This window comes from Entelurus aequoreus, linkage group LG24 (assembly GCF_033978785.1).
Source record: "Entelurus aequoreus isolate RoL-2023_Sb linkage group LG24, RoL_Eaeq_v1.1, whole genome shotgun sequence".
Classification (NCBI taxonomy): domain Eukaryota; kingdom Metazoa; phylum Chordata; class Actinopteri; order Syngnathiformes; family Syngnathidae; genus Entelurus; species Entelurus aequoreus.
Window position 1 is genome coordinate 42,596,294 of NC_084754.1, and position 22,823 is coordinate 42,619,116.

Here is a 22,823-nt window from a genome sequence, read left to right on the forward strand (position 1 = left end):
TCACGTGTTGCTGGCATCAAATTCTAAAGTTAATGATTATTTGCAAAAAAAAAAAAATGTATCAGATTGAACATCACATATATTGTCTTTGTAGCATATTCAACTGAATATGGCTTGAAAATGATTTGCAAATCATTGTATTCCGTTTATATTTACATCTAACACCATTTCCCAACTCATATGGAAACGGGGCTTGTATTTTCCAAGGGAGTCCTGCAACAAACATTCATACAGTGTGGTGGGTGAAGTTTCTTGTCCAAAGACACGATTGCAGTGACTACCATCAAGCCACGCCAGCCCTCTCTGTACCAGCAGAGTGCTTTCCCTCCATCGCCCTCCTCCTGTTCCCTCCCACTGCACCTCCTGTCTCCTCCCTCCATCAGCTCTGTGTGTCTCTGCACTTGTCTCTTCAGTCAAGGAGAAAGTAATTGGAGGAAAGAATAGAAGAAAGAAGCAGTTGGAAAACTAAACGAAGCATAAGTTCTCTTCTTACAGAATGCCACAAAAAGGTAGGCCCACTTTATTTTCATTCTGTCCCTTTCACCTCTCTTAAAAGTTGTGTTTGAAAGTCATTTTAACACCACACAATGTTTCTGTTTCAATCTTCAAACAATAGATGTTTATGAACACGGTCTCCTCTCTATTTCATTTGATCACTTTTTACTTGGATATTTTTGCTGTGTATAAAACGTGTCCGTCAAGGGGATATATATTTTAAAACTTAATGGCTTTGGATATTCAGAAGACCAAAAGTTAATGAATTTTTATTTTTTTTACTGCAAGTGGCAAAATATTAACACTTTGTTGGTACAGCATCCAAGCAAATACTTCTAAAGTCTAGTTATCTTACTTTGCTGAATGTTGTACTGCACAATATCAGAATATTGACTTTGTATATTTCTATGTTTCTCGACAACAAATCTGATAATCCTCAATTAATATTGTTATTATTATTATCATTATTATCATTACTGATTTTGGATGTTTATCAACTGTTACTGATTAACCGTTAATCATAAGCGATAGAACATGCTTTTTTCCAATTTATTCTCAAATTATGTGTTTTTTAATACATTGTATCCACAATGCCATATATATATGGGTGAATATACATTATTATTACACTGTAAACAATACCAATATTTAACAGTATTTTTACACTAAAATGCTCTAATCAAAATATACTGTAACATTAAAAAAATGACTGTAAAAGTTACAATACTCTTTCACAATTCAATTAGCTGTTATTTCAAAGTATAATACTGTAATCACAGTCTTCTGTAACTTCACAGCAAATTGCAGTGAAGATATTTCACAGTAAATTACTGTAGATGCTACTGTGAAAGTGATGCAATCATTAGCCAACACTTTGCTATGAATTTACAGGGAATTTACAGTGTACATTACCATAAATCATTCTTTTATGTGTTGACGAATCGGCTATATCCAATTCTTTTTTTGAGTCTATATAGGTTAAAAGAGACATATGCCCCTAAGTGCAAAATTTGCAGCCAACAAGAGTTTTTTTTTGTTTGTTTTTTTAAATAACACCCTAATTTTCTACAAATACAAGTTCAATTTGATTGGTTGTAAGTTGAAATGTAAAAATGCCAACACATTCTTTGATCGGTATAAACCCTACTGGAAAATATTTGGACACTCCTGCCTTATTGGTCAAATGTAAGGGCATCACATCATTAAATTAAACACACGGTAATATGATTTATAGAATTATGGCAAAGTGATATAATCCAGGCTCTTTTGTTTATCTAACAACATGGGTTTAACGTAATTGATCGTCCAATTAAGTTGGGTTAAATAACGACATAATTAAGCAAATTAACCGCACAGGGCAAAATTGATTTATACTAAATGTAAACGTGTGAATTTAGAAGTATCCGTAGCAGTGGAAATATGTTCTAATGAAGCACAAACCGCCACATATATTCAGGTGCATCTAAATAAAATAGAATATGGACAACATGTGATTGATTTCAGGAGTTCAATTCAGCCCTAAGAGTCCATTGAAAGGCTCAGGAAGTCTTTGTAGTGTAAACTAATACAATAATTCACTTTTGGACTTTTTTTCACATGTTAAAGGATAGTGAATTTGGTGGTTTTGTTAGTGATGAAATATAATCATATACATTAAGAATACATGAATGGAATACTTCACGAGAGTAAGTGTTTAAGTTTTTTAATTGAACTACTAAAATAACTTTTTTTTCAGACATAAGTGTCGCATCTTTCATTAACACCCTATTTCTTTTGCAGTCAGTACATTAAAATATACTTAATTATGTTGCCAGACACCGGGGTACTGGACAACAATTTGATGCCATAAAATGATTATATATCTTTATTTGTTATGAACCCATGAAGCTTGATACATTGTTTGCATTATACAGGGGGTTTCTAAAGTACCTCTTTTGGCACAAACGTGCAGGTCAATGCTGTTTTACTCATTTATAAGTTCATGTTATTTAGAATATAAGTCAACATTTTCTTCTTTTAATGTATTTATTTTAATGTACTTTAATATGTGTGTTATTTTTTGTTGAATGTATTTTTTCCACGATATAGCCCATTGTTATGCATTACTTCATTAGATCATTTTTAGAACGTATATATGTGCCGATATTAGGGACATATTTATGTTTTATTGTAAAAAGTGTACAATGGTATACTCTTAATTAGCCTTCTCGCTTCTTCAACATAAATATAAAAATCATGTGTGAACCGCAACGAAAGCTTTTTTTTTTTTTTTTTTGTTTAAACACTTACCGTTATTATTATTTGTCAATAATTATAGTGTCATTTATGGGCATTATTTAGGTAAGGATAAAAAAAATGGTTTTCGTTTGTTTTTGTCATTAGTAATTTTCTTTAAGTCAGTTTTGGGCTCGGCGCGGCTTTGTGCGGCATTTTTTTTTTTTGTGGGTTTTTTATGAGCCGCAACTAACGAGGCACCGACACCGAAATACTGCGAAAGTACAAAGACAAAAGCCAGCGGGTGGATGCGATCTTTGTGTTCGTCCACAGGCTGAAGGTGTTGTAGTCGTAGCGGGGTCAAGGTGCCTCATAGACGGCCTCGCTCTTTGGACGTGCAGACCCTGAAGGTGTTGTAGTCGTAGCGGGGTTAAGGTGCCTCATAGACGGCCTAGCTTTGGACGTGCAGACCCTGAAGGTGTTGTAGTCGTAGCGGGGTTAAGGTGCCTCATAGACGGCCTCGCTCTTTGGACGTGCAGACCTCCTCCCTCGTCATTATTATGCACTTTTCCTTCAAGACAAGAACATTAGAAGCTTTCAAGTCTGCGAAAGTTATTCTTAAGCCAAGCAGGACTATTTGGTATTCATCAATACCTTCTCTAATAATCAGTCAAACGAACTATCTGTTGAAATAGTCAGTATTACTTTCACTTTCATTCTTCATGTTTGTCGTCTTCCCTTCAACACGCATTAACGTCTTTTTATTTTTTATTTTTGATGCAGTCAGAAATTAAGAACATGTTTCAGCTTGATGTCAAAACATTAAAATAAATAACTATAAATGAATAGCCATTTTCTAGGTATTCTGTCATTTATTATTCCTATTAATCAATGATCTTTAGACACCTGATATTTTTAAATGTTTTATTTGAATGGATGGATGGATAAACGTTATTATGTTTTGTTTTTATTTATTCCTATTTTGTGTACAACAAAACACAGATGTGGAAAACCTAGCACACGAATTCCCTTCCCTTACCATGAATTGATTTACGTGGACCCAGACTTAAACAAGTTGAAAAACTTATTGGGGTGTTATCATTTAGTGGTCAATTGTACGGAATATGTACTGTACTGTGCAATCTACTAATACAAGTTTCAATCAATCAATCAATCCAATGAAAATGCCATTCCTCTATACCCAAAAACTCACTCAGTTAATTAATAGTAAAAACAACTGTAATAATATTAGCCATATCGCTCTGCTGCACTACTTACAAAGTGTGAGTTAAGGTTAAAGGTATTTTTATGGTTGTTGTTCATATATTGCATAAACAAAATTACACGAGTAATAAAAATAATAATTTTTAAAAGTAAGAAAAAGTAACAAAGTAAAATGTACAGTGGTTTTTACACCGAATTACTGAAAATATATTATTATTTTACTGTAAAAATCTGACGATTGAGCTGCCAGTAATACTTCTTTTACAGTGTATATGATTTGATTATTATATTATCATTATTCTAAAAATGTACAATCATTGTATTATTAATATTATTATTATTATTATATTGGGGTGAAAAGATGCGACTACTCATTTTCTTAAAATATGGTTTGTTCGTTAATACTGATTTTACCTCAAGTATTTTTTACAACAGAACCCGCAAAATGGCTGTCATTCTGAGTAGGCCGGGGTTAAAGTTCAAATTTGAGATTGTTAGTTATCATCTTCCACTCCACATGACCAACACATGGTGTTCTAAAGCAGGGGGGTCTCAACTTTGTCCACAAAAGGCCACATACGCTTTACATGTTTTGTAAATATAAAGTGCCAAAAAAAAGTCAATCCAATAATTGCTGACGGATACTAAGTCTATGTTACAGTCCAAAATCTAATGTGTGTAATGTAGCATAATGTCTTAATTATGCCAAAGGCCAAAATGCCCCCGTGGGGGACATCTTTTTGAAAGCCCACAAGTACCACAGTTTGACATCTTTTTACAAGCCTCGGTATCCACGTGGGGGTTGTATTTGTGTTCACATAACATAACCAAAGATGATTGCTGTTTTTGTGCAGATTACAGAAGTCAAACAAGCTGGGAGAGCGGCGTGGCCTCCATGATGCAAAACAGTGAGTTTATTCATATTTTATTATTGCTAATATTTTCTATGTGATTTCAACTGATGTAGTTTCTGATATGGAAACCTGAAATTCTCAATTCACAGTTTAAAACAGAAGTCTTCAACCTCTAGGGAGTCTGCAGAGGTACTTTTGATTAGACTTTTTTTTTATATTCCTCCTGCAATTTATCCACAAAATATAAATGCATTTAAATACCTTTAAAATTAAAATGTACTATAAAAACATATTATTACAATTGCGTTAGCATTTTAGCTAGCAATTAGCACTCTCGTTGCCAGCTAACAATTAGTGGCGCGAGCTGCCAGCTAAATCGTTAGAGCTCTTGTAGACAGCTAACATTTTGCTCTGTAGTTGCCAACTAGCAATTAGCCCTCTAGTTGTCAGCTAGCAATTAACACCTTAGTTGTTATCTAGCAATTAACAGTGCTAGCTGCCAGCTAGCAATTAGCACTCTTGTTGCTAGTTAGTAATTAGCGCTCTACTTGCCAGCTAACATTTAGCGCTCTACTTGCCAGCTAATAATTAGCGCTCTAGTTGCCAGCTAGCAATTTGCACTCTTGTTGGCAGCCCGCAATTAGTGCTCTAGTTGCTAGCTATCTACTAGCGTTTTTGTTACCAGCTAGCAATTAGCGCTCTTATTGCCTATATAAGAACTTAAAATGTAGAAGTTGGGGAGGAATTTCATTTTGTTTGACTGTTCAACAGTCAGGAAAATATGTTTACTGTTAGGAATAGGTGAGGTGGATCCCAAGGATGCAGAGACGAATTGTGTATACAATTGTTCTTCCTTTTATTAGGCGGAAGCACAAGGTAGCAAGACAAAGGCGATGGTGGAAAACACAAAAAACACCATGTAAAAAACTACTAAGAGAAAAACACACAAAACTAAAAGCGATAGACAAGGCTAGGAAAAAATACTTCACGAAAGAAGTTAAATAGAAAAAACAAAGTACCAAAATAAAAACGCTAGACAAGGCTAGGAAAACATACTTCATGAAAGAAGTAAATAGATTAGGTACAAAAATAAAAAGGCTAGGAATGATACAGGCCAACCTGGTACACGATGAACTAGTGAGTTCTCTTGGCACCACCAACAGGTTGCAAGCAATGACAAAGTTCCGGCGCTCACAGGCCGTCAGCAGCCAGTTCAAATAGGCGGCTACTAATCAATGTCAGGTGTGTGCTGTCAGCTGCACTCCATACTGTGGACGAGAGAGAGAGAGTGAACATGGTGCAGACAATAGAAATGAGCAAGGACATTTCAGATTACCACATTTACTTGAAATATGTTCAGTTTTAGTGATTTCCATTCATGTAAAGATCGAGTTTGTTAAAGGGGAAGTGCACTTTTTTGGGAATTTTACCTATCGTTAATGATCATTATGAAAGACATGACAACGGAAATATTTTTTTTAATGTTATCTAAATATTAGATAAATGCGATGAAAAAGTCCGCTTACACAATGGAGCGTAAGGGAGCCACTCTATTCTGCCTATAAAGTCCTTAAAACATTTAGACACATCCAGTAAGGTTTTATATACATGCTGTAAGTATATATGTAATATAGTAACAGGCACATGTATAATAATATGTCATATTGACATATTTTGAACATATTAAGCATAAGCAGCGCATTAATTTCTACGACATATGCTTTTTTTCCCCAACAACTTAACTGATTACTGCTCATGAAAGCCAACAAACATAATAAAACATCATTTACTGTACAAGGTCTGCTGTCATTAGGAATGTCGACTGATAGAAACGTGTTGTATTCCTGTTCGGATGAAGAATGACTCATAATCCTTGCGAAGAAAAGGGAGGTGGAGCCAAGCGTCTTTTCGTGTCGTTTTGGCCATTACTGTGTTTAAATTGACTGTCCAAATCTACTAACTTGTTGGAATTTGCTCAGCCTTCTTCTATACAGGTGAGATGCATGATTTATGATCTACGATAAATTTCCAAGGAGCAGGGAAGCGAGGAAACAGCTGACCACTCGATGATGATGTTGCTTGCAGCTATCAGCATAGCAACATAAACTGGTGATCACCTTGTCGCTATAAATATTTTGTCTGCGTTAGTGCTTATAATAACAATATCACTAATACTTGGTTAATATTCAAGTCACCAAATGTAAATATAGCACTTTTTGGATGATTGTAATATAAGTAAACTTTGATTGATTTATTGATTGATTCATAAGCTGACTTTTATTTACGTTTATTTACAAGTTAGAATGCATTAAAAAAAATCCATCCGTCATCATGTCTTTCATAATGACTGTGAACAATTCCAAAAAAGTGCAGTTTCCCTTTAATGTCTCTTTTGTGAGACAAATATTTTGTTCATTTGGCCAGGTATTGTCATTTTTTGGTTTCTGTGAAAAGTCTCCATTAGAGTATATATTATGGTCTTTATTTATCCTTTTATTTCATTTGTTTCCTGTGTTTCTTCCCTCATTTTGTACATGGTACGCAATTTAAAAGAAACGTTAAAAAGCCAGACAGAGGGCATATTTCTAGCCAGTGTTCATTTTAATACACAATCGTGTAGCTTGAAGTGTAGCTTGCTACAATTCTCCGGGGATAGCTTTCCGTGGAGCTTAGCTACATTTAATCAAGCAAAACTTGTAGCTTAGCTTACTACATTTTCCAAGTAGCTTCCCCATAGTGTTTGGTGGAAACACAGGGAGAACTTTATTTACCGGGTAAATGTGTAAGTTCCTGCAGTGGAAACACAACAAATAAACCCAAGGCATAGCGTTATTGCCCTCTACTGGTCAAATTTAACACTACATGTATTAAAGATTAGCCCGCCAGAGAGTCAACAAATAATAAATAAAATAACACAACCACAAATACTAAAGACATCAAGAAGTCAGCAATGTCAATACAAAACAAACAAAATATCGTTATGCACAATATCTACTTGCAAAGATTTGACCAAGTTTTATGATGAAGCTGTTGATTTGTACCGTTGTTGATGGTCTGGAACAGTGTGTCCGCCGCTTAAATTGTCCGAAAGAAAACAATGAATCGAGCAGCAGCTCAGAGCAGAACATTCATCATTTATTGAATAATCGCTGTTAAAAGTCCCATTTTTGCAATTTATTTAGATTTTTTTCAGTGTCAATAGTGCCATTTTTTTTAAAGTAGTCTTCTTCTAATCATCCCACTGCTGCTTCATTGTGACACATTTGCCTCACTGTTTCCCCTGCGGGGTGGCGGGAGTGCTGCATATATTTACATACTTGCCAACCTTGAGACCTCCGGGGTGGACGGGGGCGGGGGGAGGAGTATATTTAGAGCTAGAATTCACTGAAATTCAAGTATTTATTATATATATATATATATATATATATATATATATATATATATATATATATATATATATATATATATATATATATATATATATATATATATATATATATATATATATAGTACAGTACACAGTAATAAAAACACAGTTGTTCTACTAACTGTATTGTACCTGCTGCTTACTTAAAAAAAATAACACTTACCTTTCACTATTTGAGTAGCCTTTGTTCTGCCATTTGAGGCGAGCGATCTTTGAATCCGGGAACATATCCTTCACGGATTTGTTGAAAACATCCGCAAATGAGAACGGCATGTTGCTTGCAGCTATCAGCATAGCCATCTTTGTCTCAGGCCATGACTGTCTCTTGGGCGTGGTTGGGGGCGTGGTTAAGAGGGGAGGAGTATATTTACAGCTAGAATTCACCAGTCAGTATTTCATATATATATATAAGAAATACATGACTTTCAGTGAATTCTAGCTATATATATGTATTTATTTTATTATACATATATATATATATATATATATATATATATATATATATATATATATATATATATATATATATATATATATATATATATATATATATATATATATATATATATATATATATATATATATATATATAATAAATACTTGAATTTCAGTGTTCATTTATTTACACATATACACACACATAACACTCATCTACTCATTGTTGAGTTAAGAGTTGAATTGTCCATCCTTGTTCTATTCTCTGCCACTATTTTTCTAAGCATGCTGAACACCCTCTCTGATGATGCATTGCTGTGTGGCACGCACAAAAGTGCCTTCATCAAATGCACCAGAGTCTGGAATCTTCCATCTCTCCCTAGCATGGCCCAAAACTGGTCAATCTTTGCTTCCTGAGGAAGATCTTCACTGAACTTGAACGCATCATAATTAAATGATCCCCTCAACTCCCCCCAAAATGGATTAACTCGCTGGAATAAAAAAGACAATATAACATACATCCATAAACGTGGACGCATGTGACAAAGTGTATTTATCTGTACAGTAATCTATTTATTGATATATATTTATTTATTTAATATATGTATTTATATATTATTTATATACATTTATTTATTTATATATGCACCTTATTGCTCTTTTATCCTGCACTACCATGAGCTTATGTAACGAAATGTCATTCTTATCTGTGCTGTAAAGTTCAAATTTGAATGACAATAAAAAGGAAGTCTAAGTCTAAGTCTAAGATCTTCACTGCCAAGCACTTGGTACTCCACTACTTCTTCCCGGAGGCTATCCAGGTCCAATCGCAGCTGCGGCTTGGAACTTACAAGCTATTTCTTGATCTTACTCGTCGTCGGCGTCGCCACGGCTGTATCTTCCTCGTTCTTCTGCTTCGTCTCCTTGTTGTGTGCACAGTTGTACACTGCACTCTCTAAAAGCCCTACATGTTATTGTCACATATGCACAGTAGATGGCAGTATTGTCCGGTTTAAGAGTGTCACAACATTGCTGTTTACGGCAAACGAACTGCTTTACGGTAGACGAAAACGTGACGTGTGTTGTTGTGTGTTGTTACCACGCTGGGAGGACGTTAATGAAACTGCCTAACATTAAACCCACATAAGAAACCAAGAACTTGCCCTCCATCATTCTACAGTTGTGTGTTGTTACCGCGCTGGGAGGACGTTAATGAAACTGCCTAACATTAAACCCACATAAGAAACCAAGAACTTGCCCTCCATCATTCTACAGTTGTGTGTTGTTACCGCGCTGGGAGGACGTTAATGAACCTGCCTAACATTAAACCCACATAAGAAACCAAGAACTCGCCCTCCATCATTCTGCAGTTATAACGTGATTGGGCAGTTTATATTGTGGGAAAGCGGACGTGAAAACAGATGTCCTCACTCAGGTCCACATGGAGCTGGAGGGGGCGTGGCCTCCAGTTCCGCCTGAATTTCGGGAGATTTTCGGGAGAAAATTTGTCCGGGGAGGTTTTCAGGAGAAGCGCTGAATTTTGGGAGTCTCCCGGAAAATCCGGGAGGGTTGGCAAGTACGCCCGCACCCGAGTAGGTAGATTGTCATAAAACATACAAATTAAGTAGGAAAATCATTTTTTTAAAATGAGAATGCAAGTGTGTATAGCAACCTGTGCTAGTTAATACAAACAATAACAGAGAGTTTACAGCCATTGGGACATACACTATATTGTATTTGGCCACCTGCCTTGACTCACATATGAACTTGAAGTGCTATCCCATTCCTTACCCATAGGGTTCAATATGATGTCGGTCCACCTTTTGCAGCTATTACAGCTTCAACTCTTCTGTGAAGGCTGTCCACAAGGTTGCGGAGTGTGTTTATAGGAATTGTCCACCTTTCTTCCAAAAGCGTATTGGTGAGGTCACACATTGATTTTGGTCGAGAAGGCCTGGCTCTCAGTTTCCGTTCTAATTCATCCCAAAGGTGTTCTATCGGGACTCTGTGCAGGCCAGTCAAGTTCATCTACACCAGACTCTGTCATCCATGTCTTTATGGACCTTGCTTTGTGTCCTGGTGCACAGTCATGTTGGAAGAGGAAGGGGCCCGCTCCAAACTTTTCCCACAAGGTTGGAAGCATGGAATTGTCCAAAATAGTTTTGGTATCCTGGAGCATTCAAAGTTCCTTTCACTGGAACTAAGGGGCCAAGCCCAACTCCTGAAAAACAACCCCACACCATAATTCCTCCTCCGTCAAATTTCACACTCGACACAATGCATTCCGAAATGCACCGTTCTCCTGGCAACCTACAGACCCAGACTTGTCCATCAGATTGCCAGATGGAAACGCGTGATTCATCACTCCAGAGAAGGCGTCTCCACTGCTCTATGGTCCAGTGGTGATGTCCTTTACACCACTGCATCCCACGCTTTGCATTGGACTTGGTGATGTATGGCTTCGATGCAGCTGCTCGGCCATGGAAACCCATTCCATGAAGCTCTCTGCGTACTGTACGTGGGCTAATTGGAAGGTCACATAAAGTTTGGAGCTCTGTAGCAACTGACTGTGCAGAAAGTCAGCGACCTCTTTGCACTATGTGCTTCATTATCCACTGACCCCTCTGTCAGTTTACGTGGCCTACCACTTTGTGGCTGAGTTGCTGTTGTTCCCAAACTCTTCCATTTTCTTATAATAAAGCCGACAGTTGACTTTGGAATATTTAGGAGAGAGGAAATTTCATGACTGGATTTATGCACAGGCGGCATTAGGGATGATGTTTGATAAGAAATTATCGAGTTCGAGCCGATTATCGAATCCTCTTATCGAACCGATTCTTTATGGATTCTCTTATGGAGTCCAGATAGGTTGTTGTACATGGAAAAAAACACAATATTTGGTTTAACAAATCACTTCACATTCTCTACTGCTCGCTACTATAGTATTACCATATCTGAGTTATTGTGCAGAAATGTGGGGAAATAACTACAAATGTGCACTACATTCGTTGACCGTGTTACAAAAAAATGTAATTAGATTGATACATAATGTTGGATACAGAGAACATACAGACACTTTTTTTATTGAGTCAAAAATATTAAAGTTTGATGATTTGGTAAAATTGCAAACAGCTCAAATGATGTGTAATGAAATGATGGAATGGATGAAGTAAAGAAGTGAAACATTGTACTGATATGATCCACTTGAAGAGCTTGTTCAAATGAATAGTGCTTACAAAGTACAAAGAAGAAGAATTATGAGAAATACTTTCAACCTTATTGAAAATAAGATATTATTCATCTCAGTATATTAATAATGACTGAATTAATTAATGACATATTACAAAACTGTTGTATATACTAATTGACAGATATTTTATTATAAAAAGGTCAGTAAATGATGTATATATTTGTATGAAGTGGGAAAGGGGAAGGATTAAATAAGCTTGACTTCTTCCTACTCCTGTAAAGTGAAATGATATGAAAGTGTGATGTATTATGATGTGGTCGGATCATATTTTGTTTAGTTATGTTCTGTTAATTTTGGACTTCCTTAGTTGTTTTGTGCACTTCGGGGGTTTGTTTTAGTCACCATGGTTACTTATGATTTTCACCTGCCTTGTACGCGCACCTGTTGCTCATCAGAGACTATTTAAGCCTGGCTTTCCCGCTCACTCGTCGTGGCTTCATTGTTTGCATTTGCAACAGTTACGTTGGCATTCTGCTTTTCCAGCTCATCATTCCTGTGCTAAAGTTACCTTAGCTTCTAGAATTCCTGTGCTAAAGTTACCTTAGCTTCTAGAATTCCTGTGCTAAAGTTACCTTAGCTTCTAGTATTCCTGTGCTAAAGTTACCTTAGCTTCTAGTATTCCTGTGCTAAAGTTATCTTAGCTTCTAGTATTCCTGTGCTAAGTTACCTTAGCTTCTAGTATTCCTGTGCTAAGTTACCTTAGCTTCTAGTATTCCTGTGCTAAGTTACCTTAGCTTCTAGTATTCCTGTGCTAAAGTTACCTTAGCTTCTAGTATTCCTGTGCTAAGTTACCTTAGCTTCTAGTATTCCTGTGCTAAGTTACCTTAGCTTCTAGTATTCCTGTGCTAAAGTTACCTTAGCCTCTAGTATTCCTGTGCTAAGTTACCTTAGCTTCTAGTATTCCTGTGCTAAGTTACCTTAGCTTCTAGTATTCCTGTGCTAAGTTACCTTAGCTTCTAGTATTCCTGTGCTAAAGTTACCTTAGCTTCTAGTATTATTGTGCTAAGTAAGTTTTTGCTTCAGCTTCTCGTGCGAACGGCACACTTTCCTTTTGTTTGGTTCCTGTCTGTTGTAATGTGTATGATTTATGAGAAATAAATCATCTCCTACCTGCACGCTTTCGTCCGGAGCCGTCAGTTTTGCGTCCCGGGAACGAACCACAGCACGCTGCTCCCCACCGTGACAAATGACTGAACTACGTGACGTCACTTCTGGTGATGTCACACGGGGCATTTCTTGTCGGGACTGGATTCGTTCCAAGTGATTCGAATAAAGAACCAACTCTTTTTCTTTACTATAGTGGTCTCGATAACGGGTACCGGTTCTCAAAAAGGGATTCGAGTCTGAGGACTCGGTTCTTTTCTTATCGAACAACCGGTAAAAGCGGTTTGGAGTATCATCCCTAGGCGGCATCCTATGAAAGTTCCATGCTGGAAATCACTGAGCTCCTGAGAGCGGCCCATTCTTTCACAAATGTTTGTAGAAACAGTCTCCATGCCTATGTGCTTGATTTTATACACTTGGGGCCGGACCAAATGATTAGGACACCTGATTCCGATCATTTGGATGGGTAGCCAAATACTTTTGACAATATTGTGTATTTTTGTTTGGACTACAACAAATTGCGCTCTTGCACTTGCGCAGAAGTCAGCATTTTCACACTGGTAAGTTTGAATCAAAACATGTTTTCTTCTGTTGCACACGTCACATTTAGCATTTAGCATTAGCTAAGCTAAGCTCGGCTATGGGGTACAAACAAGGTACAGTATTTGGGAATAAAGCAATACCCCTATTCATAGATCAATGATCAACATACTTTAAATATTTCCCACATTAATGCACAGTGTATTTTAGATTGGAAATATTTAGTTTGAAACAAATTTCTCCAGGAGACACCACACAGTGCCAAGTCCTATTGACATACCTCTAAAACAGTCGATCGATCGCGACCTACCGGTTGATCGTGGACAGTGTGTCAGTCGATCGCGAGGCATAAAAAAAAAAATAGATCTAAAAATTACCAATCATCAATTTTCACTTTGACGTCACTTTTGTCACTTGATTGACATTCACGGCACCCGAGAATCTTGTGAGATGACGCTGGCTGCTGTGAGCGCAGTATGAAGAAGAACAAACCAACAGAGGTGGGTAGAGTAGCCACAAATTGTACTCAAGTAAGAGTACTGTTGCTTTAGAGATTTATTACTCAAGTAAAAGTAAGGAGTAGTCACCCAAATATTTACTTGAGTAAAAGTAAAAAGTATGTTGTGAAAAAACTACTCAAGTACTGAGTAACTGATGAGTAACCTGTTCGTTTAAAGATGACGGCAACAAATAGTGCACAAAAACATAAAAATAGCAATGAGCAAATTCAGAGCCAGGAATATCTCTTAAGCAACTAAAACAATAATATATATTAAATAATAATACATTAAAATAAAACAAAATAAGGCAAATTGAGCCACAATAACTTAACAGCACCATAGACTCAGTAGGCGTTCATTGATTGATTGATTGAAACTTGTATTAGTAGATTGCACAGCACAGTACATATTCCGTACAATTGACCACTAAATGGTAACACCCGAATAAGTTTTTCAACGTTGACCAATTACTTAATAAATGACCAAGTGGAGGTGATCTACCTCATATATACATATACATATACACACACATATCATATATATATATATATATACTATATATATATATATATATATATATATATATATATATATATATATATATATATATATATATATATATATATATATATACATATATATAATATATATATATACATATATATAATATATACATACATTTATATATACAGTTTAGAATTTATATTTATTTATTTTGCCGTTTTTGTTCACATGTTAAAGGTGTTTTAATGAATATACATGCATGTTTAACATATATATTCCTTTCTTTCATGAAGACAAGAATATAAGTTGGTGTATTACCTGATTCTGATGACTTACATTGATTGGAATCAGACAGTAGTGCTGATAACGTCCACATTTTCAAATGGAGGATAAAAAAAGTTCCTCCTTCTGTCTAATACTACATGAAAGTGGTTGGTTTTTGGCATCTTATTTGTCCAGCTTCCATATTCGTTTTTATACACTTTACAAGAAATACATTGGCGGCAAACTCCGTAGCTTGCTAGCTTGTTTGCGCTGGCTTTCGGAGACTCTCATTTTGTTAGCGCAGGCGCGATGGAGCGGCACTTTTATTGTGAAGACAGGAACTGTGCGGTCAGTCTTTAGGCTTTTGATGGGAGGTACGGTTGAAATAAAAAAGTGTATTTTTTCCTTCACACTTGTATTAGTAGATTGCACAGTACAGTACATATTTCGTACAATTGACCACTAAATGGTAACACCCGAATAAGTTTTTCAACTTGTTTAAGTCGGGGTCCACGTGTGATGGTCATGTGACCGTCTGGCTCTGTTTGATTGGTGAAACAGAGTCCAACGTCACCAGTGACTGCATCTGATTGGTGAAACGGAGTCAAACGTCACCAATGACTGCATTTGATTGGTGAAACGCAGGCATGCGCTAGCTAATACTTTGAAGGTCTGTCTGACAAACCAAAACAAACAAAGCATGCATTAACAGATCGATAAAAATCAGTAGCGAGTAGCGAGCTGAATGTAGATAAATGGAGCCGAGTAAAAGTAGCATTTCTTCTCTATAAATATACTCAAGTAAAAGTAAAAGTATGTTGCATTAAAACTACTCTTAGAAGTACAATTTATCCCAAAAGTTACTCAAGTAGATGTAACGGAGTAAATGTAGCGCGTTACTACCCACCTTTGCAAACGAATGGCAGGAACGCGAGAAACACTTTTTATTTATAAACTGTAAAGACCGACTGCACGATTCCTGTCTTCACAATAAAAGTGCTGCTCCATCCTGCCTACGCTAACAATTAGTATGGACGATGGACAAATAACAAGCTAAAAGCCAACAACTTTCATGTAGTATTGGAAAGAGAGGGGGACTTTTTTTTCCATCCACAACGTAAATTCGAAGTTGTCATATTATTGTCATCATAAAAGAAGGGAATCTTTATGCGTTAAAAATGCTTATATTTTATTAAACACCTTTAAAATGGTAACAAAAAACATCTATTATATAGATTGTCTCATCCCATTCAAAACCATTCAAACCATTACAACAGGGATGTCAAAACTTTTTGACTTGGGGGCCGCATTGGGGTAAAACAATTTGGTCGAGGCCCGAAATATACATATATACCTATCCATTCATCCATTTCCTACCGCTTGTCCCTTTCGGGGTCGTGGGGGGTGCTGGAGCCTATCTCAGCTACATTCGTATATACAGTATATATGTCAACTGGCGGTCTTGGGGCCCTGTTTTGAAGAGGAACTTGGAACACTGTAAACACATTGGCACATCCTTGCATTGACATTTTAACCTTGCTAGCAAACGTACAACACTGGGATCCAAACTTGTGACTTACATAACTGATGAGTTCCTCAAGGCACCCCTTTAAGTCCTCTCATTTTTTGCAGTTAAATTTGTTTTCAAAATGTAATTTTTATATCTAACGTGTTGTTGTAGCTTTTTTCCTTCAGATGCAGTGAGTAGTTATGTTTTCAACTTCTTTAGTTATAGTAGTGTTCCTCAATGTTCCATTTTAGGTCCTCTCTTTTTCATCACTTGGGCTATTCAACTGGTGGCCCGCGAGTTCAGTTCCAAAAAGCCTGTGAGAGACTCACATTTTTGCAGCACTTTCTTAAAAACACTAGAGTGCTGTCTTAGAGATGATCTTTACTCACTTTTTTGCACAAAGTCCTTAAAAACAAAGCACTCCTGTAACTCTGACAAAATGAATAGACCAAAATCAAATGTCTATTGTAGAGGACGCTGGTTGCCAGGTATATACAAAATAAGACTAATAGTGAAGGGAGAATTACGGATTTCCAAAAATGTGGCCTCCAAAACGCTTTAGATATTATTTTTCTTTCTGTCAGTTTATTTGTTTAATTAGATTGATCAAACTTTTAAGTTGTGATAATCGTGATTAATCACAGTAAATTACGTTCTTGTGTCACTTATAGTCAGTGGTGGGACTAACGCGTTACTGTAATGCCGTTAGTTCCGGCGGTAACTAGTAATCTAGTGCGTTATTTTTTATATTCAGTAACTCAGTTACCGTTACTACATGATGCGTTACTGCGTTATTTTACGTTATTTTTTATGTAGTATCGGCTAGAAACAGAAGATCTGAGTGTGTTTGATTGGAGCGCTGCAGTGTCGTCCTTCTGAATCTTCTTGTGTCACAAGCCGGAGAAGAGAGACGTGCGCTCTGTGTGTGTCTGGGTGTGAGTGTGGGGAGGGAAGGGGGGGGGGGGGGCGTGTCTGATCATGGCGGAGCTGCGTCGAGTTTGTCGAATACATAGATATTCTCACTACTTTTCTTTTGTCGAGCACAAAGAAAATAACATTTTAGTTAAATGTAAGTTGTGTCTTGGATCAAAGATCCCACCTACTGCCCAAAGCAGCAATTCAAATCTGCTGAAACACCTACAAAAGCAACATGCTTCGAAGAAGCTAGTAAAGAGAGACACAGACTTTCCCTCCACCACCACCACTTAAGGATGAACTCTGCCTCTGCTCATCATTCATCACTGAAGGTACACACTCTGTTAATTCTCTTATATACTCTTTCTTTCTAGACTTTTAGAGTGTTTGATTATCACATCACTCTAAATGTATAGACTATAAAGTTCACAAACATAAAGAGGGATGCTAGTGGGCCAGGCCAATCTTTCCTTTTCTCTAAACTAAAACTGGGGAAATGTGTAGAGTGTTCTGGGCTTCAGACATGATTTTGTTTCAGAATTCCTTGAGAAAAAAACGCCTGGTTAGGCTTTGTGTATGTAGTGTGTGTCTTTGTGTATGTAGTGTGTGTCTTTGTGTATGTAGTGTGTGCCTTTGTGTATGTAGTGTGTGCCTTTGTGTATGTAGTGTGTGCCTTTGTGTATGTAGTGTGTGTCTTTGTGTATGTAGTGTGTGCCTTTGTGTATGTAGTGTGTGTCTTTGTGTATGTAGTGTGTGCCTTTGTGTATGTAGTGTGTGCCTTTGTGTATGTAGTGTGTGTCTTTGTGTATGTAGTGTGTGTCTTTGTGTATGTAGTGTGTGCCTTCCTTGCTTTACAGCTATGTTGTTACTATGCTGTTTGTTACTTATGTATGTTATGTTGCAGCTATTTAAAATCGTTTTGTCAATTTGTTGTGGCCTGAAACAATTTGGCCCTTTGAAACATATATTTGTGTTTGTGTGTTTTGTATGTAGAGCACATTGTTTGTGTGTTGTATGTAGAGCACATTGTTTGTGTGTTGTATGTAGACCACATTGTTTGTGTGTTGTATGTAGAGCACATTGTTTGTGTGTTGTATGTAGAGCACATTGTTTGTGTGTTGTATGTAGACCACATTGTTTGTGTGTTGTATGTAGAGCACATTGTTTGTGTGTTGTATGTAGACCACATTGTTTGTGTGTTGTATGTAGAGCACATTGTTTGTGTGTTGTATGTAGAGCACATTGTTTGTGTGTTGTATGTAGACCACATTGTTTGTGTGTTGTATGTAGAGCACATTGTTTGTGTGTTGTATGTAGACCACATTGTTTGTGTGTTGTATGTAGAGCACATTGTTTGTGTGTTGTATGTAGAGCACATTGTTTGTGTGTTGTATGTAGAGCACATTGCTTGGCAGAGTTCAGTAATGCAAATGCATGTCAAGTTGATGAACAGATTATATTATTCTCCAGTGCAATAACAGTACTGAAATGAAGGCTAAAAGGGCATTAATGGGAGCTTTAAAAAAAAAAGAAGATAAAAAGAAGTAACTAGTTACTTTTCACAGTAACGCATTACTTTTTGGTGTAAGTAACTGAGTTAGTAACTGAGTTGAAATGAAGTAACTAGTAACTGTAACTAGTTACTGGTTTTCAGTAACCAACCCAACACTGCTTATAGTAGATTTAAAAAAGACAGCAATGTTTAGACCCAAATACAATTTTATTGTCACAATGTCATATACAGACATTTTGAAAAATATTTGACTTAAATGTACGTGACTTATTCAACAGTTTTATCTAAAGTCACAACAGGGTTTATTTTGAAGTGAAATGTGTCACAGAGTGCACCAGTCAGTCTCTTTACTCATCTTTGCAATGACGTGATCACCGACTGTATAACAACACCTTTCAGGTAACCATCCGTGGTTAAAGTAAAGGCGCATGTACGAAATAAATAAAATAAATAAATTGGATGATTAATATGCATATGTACATAATGAATGCAATATATTTTTGTGATTAATCACATTAATTAACAAATACATTTTGACAGCCCTAATTATTTTGTACATCCATTATAATAAAACCTTTTCAAAAGAGGTTAAAAGTTACAAAAGCTCCTCTTAGCTGCTGACGTTTGGTGTGTACATGCAATGAGTAATCACAGATGTTTTTACATGTATTTTTAAAGTGGTTCTTGAAAATGTTAAATTGCACATTTTGAACAGTGGAGCCTTACTATACTTTCAAGCGCTTTCAATCAGGAATACTTGCTTAGTTGCCGTAGAAAATTGCAACATTAAACAAAGGCAGTCCGACGAGTCCGAGTGCTTGTTTGCCTGCCAAGTGCCTGAGCCGGGGCTGAGTCTGCAACCGGACATTACCATTATCCAAATATGGTACCGTTTGGTTTTTCATGAATCTCTACCCGGTAGTATTTACAGGATTTGATCGTACCTATTACCTACAAAAGTATCAAATTCAGTAAGACTGATTGAAAGTTTGGACAATTCTGTTTCAGAGGAATTAACAATGTTCAGCAAATTGTGATCTGTTGGATGCAATTAACTGTACCTTTAAATACATGATTGAGATGATTGAGTGTGTATGTTGTTGTGTGTTCTGGTTGATTTTGTGACATATTAAGTAATGGCCTTTTTGGAGCTCTCTAAATCTGCAATATGTTTCCCTCCACTGAGCCATTAATAGACAATAGACAATTGCATGGCAAATCCCTTCTTAACCTGCCCTGTGTCACATGTTCACACTGTGTTGCAGAGCAGCAGACAAAACATTAGGTTGTAAATGCACTTAATAAAGTCAACAATACTGGCCTGGGTGTGGAAAGGCAAGGGTTTGATGTCTTTTTACAACGTAGAATAAGGTTAGAGTTACTATTGTAGTTTGACAAAATACAATCAAGCCTATGTATATATCAAATATTATATTATATATACTTTGGCTTACGAGTTTAATTTGTTCTGTACGCAGCTCATAACTCAAAATACTTGTATAAACTGAAATCAATTTAATCTGTGCTGGGCTCCCAAAACAAATGCAATGTAACACACTTTAAAATAGAATAAAAAGAGCTTCATGATAAGAAATATTGTATGAAAAACAATACAATAGAGTGTACTGCAAACAACCAAATTAGTTTTACAAAGTAATGTAATAATAATGCACAGTATTTACATTACACAGTATATGGAAAGCAAACTTCTACGGTATATTCTTCAAGCGACTTCTCTGTCAAACACACCATCAGCAGCTTATCCATATTTTTTATGGATAAACTATATCTGCTTCAATATGGTACAGTAGCAGTGCTATCCTTGGTCATTGTTTTATGATTTATTTATTTAATTCAAAGGATATCAAACACAGCAGCGTCCTTCACACTCACTTTCTTTCTTCCAATGGTTGAAAAATAAATGTACAGTATTCACAACGTTTCACTTCTTTCCACATGTTTTAATGTTATAGCCTTATTCCAAAATGTAATTCATTCATTTTTGTCTTCAAAATTCTACAGACAATACCCCACAATGACAGTCTGAAAAAAAATGATATACAAAAAAAAAAAATGGTATTCACAGCCTTTGCTCAATACTTTGTTGATGCACCATTGGTAGCAATTACAGCCACAAGTATTTTTGAATATGATACCACAAGCTTATCTTTGGGCAATTTGGTCCATTCTTCTTGCAGCAGCTCTCAAGCTCCATCAGGTTGGATGAGAACATTTTAAACATAGATGATGTATAAAGGCATGATTGTTCATTGGTTAGTTCAAGTCAAAGGCAATAACTGCCCTTTTTGTCAGATTGGAGCTTTGTACAGGTGTCTCACGTTTTGTAAATGTCTGTATTATTTAATAGCTTTGTACGGATGGCGTGGCCAAGTTGGTAGAGTGGCCGTGCCAGCAATCGTAGGGTTGCTGGTTACTGGGGTTCAATCCCCACCTTCTACCATCCTAGTCACGTCCGTTGTGTCCTTGGGCAAGACACTTCACCCTTGCTCCTGATGGGTGCTGGTTAGCGCCTTGCATGGCAGCTCCCGCCGTGAATGTGGAAATAGTGTCAAAGCACTTTGAGTACCTTGAAGGTAGAAGAGCGCTATACAAGTATAACCCATTTATTATTTATTTATTTATCATTTTTGATCCAAAAAAAATGGAATCTAACTTTTCTTTTTTTTAAATATATATTTTTTAGATTAAAAAACGTTTCACATTTTGTTAATTTGTTTTAGTATGAGTGCTTTATTTGACAGTTTTGCTCCTGTATAATTCAGTAATTCTAATATTTGTATTTGCTCGTTAACAGCTTATTTTTTTGTTTTGTGAGTGTAGGTCACAGTGGGGTAAACCAGCTTGGAGGTGTGTTTGTGAATGGGAGACCATTGCCTGATTCCACCAGGCAGAAGATAGTAGAACTGGCTCACAGTGGAGCTCGACCATGTGATATATCCAGAATTCTACAGGTACAGCCTGGGTACAGCACTAACAGCCATAAAAGCACAATCTGCTAAATAAACATTTTATTTTGGGTCACAGCTTGCATAGAAAACTTACAGTATTTGCTCTGTTTTTATTGAATTGCTCTACTGTCCACATTCTATTACCTACCAAGCTTTAACCACTGTCACAGTCAAATTGGATTTATAGTTGAAAAGAAATCAAACTTACGTTTTTAATTTTTAAGTTTGTATTTCTATTGTTTTCAGGTGTCCAATGGCTGTGTGAGTAAGATTTTAGGCAGGTATTACGAGACAGGTTCGATTCGTCCTCGGGCAATCGGAGGAAGTAAACCTCGGGTTGCCACTCCAGAAGTTGTAAGCAAAATCGCTCTGTACAAGAGAGAGTGTCCATCGATCTTCGCCTGGGAGATCAGAGACAGACTGTTGGCGGAGGGAGCCTGCACTAATGACAATATTCCCAGTGTAAGCTTTCATTTTTGCATCTTGATTAAAAACAAAACAAAAGTCCAATGTCAAACCTTTGTCAATAATTACAGTAGAAAGTGAAAATATATTTTTAGATACACTTCCTGTGCATTACAATGCCTTCAAATATAAACGTGTTGTGGCATGCATTTGTGTGGATCATTACACTGTGGCAGTCTTTTAAATCAGACGTACAGTGCTAAAAAAAGAAAATCCATACCAGGATACTGAATATTAGGGGTGTAACGGTACAACATAACCACAGTGTACCTCTGTTTTAAAAGTTTGGTGAGTTTTGCAAAACATAATACAGTGATACCTTGTGAAATATGTGAAATGGTTCTGTGACACAGTTTATACTTTGAAAAACGTTTATTGTGACATAGTGTCGCCAAATGAAATTAATTGAAATCAATTTATTGGGGCTTTATCCCCCAATACAGCACAATTTTAGCATGTAACATGCCTTTTAAAAAAGTAAAGCAAACTTTTAGATACAAATATTGTATTGAAAACAATACGATAGAATGTAGTACAAACCACTACAGTAGTTGTATAAAGTGATGTAATAATAATGTACAGTATTTACTAGGGGTTTGGGAAAAAATCGATTCAAATTCGAATCGCGATTCTCACGTTG

At 36.4% G+C, this 22,823-nt stretch overlaps 1 protein-coding gene across 1 annotated transcript in view; it reads left to right on the top strand.

Annotated features, from left to right (window-relative positions):
* The first annotated feature begins 427 nt into the window (after positions 1 to 427).
* LOC133641711 (paired box protein Pax-6-like) overlaps positions 428 to 22,823 on the top strand; it is a 37,330-nt gene continuing 14,934 nt past the window's right edge. The window contains exons 1-4 of the mRNA XM_062035654.1: positions 428 to 509; positions 4,788 to 4,841; positions 21,591 to 21,721; positions 21,965 to 22,180. Coding sequence (XP_061891638.1) covers positions 497 to 509; positions 4,788 to 4,841; positions 21,591 to 21,721; positions 21,965 to 22,180 — 414 coding nt within the window. The 5' untranslated portion in view covers positions 428 to 496. The remainder of the gene's footprint in view (positions 510 to 4,787; positions 4,842 to 21,590; positions 21,722 to 21,964; positions 22,181 to 22,823) is intronic.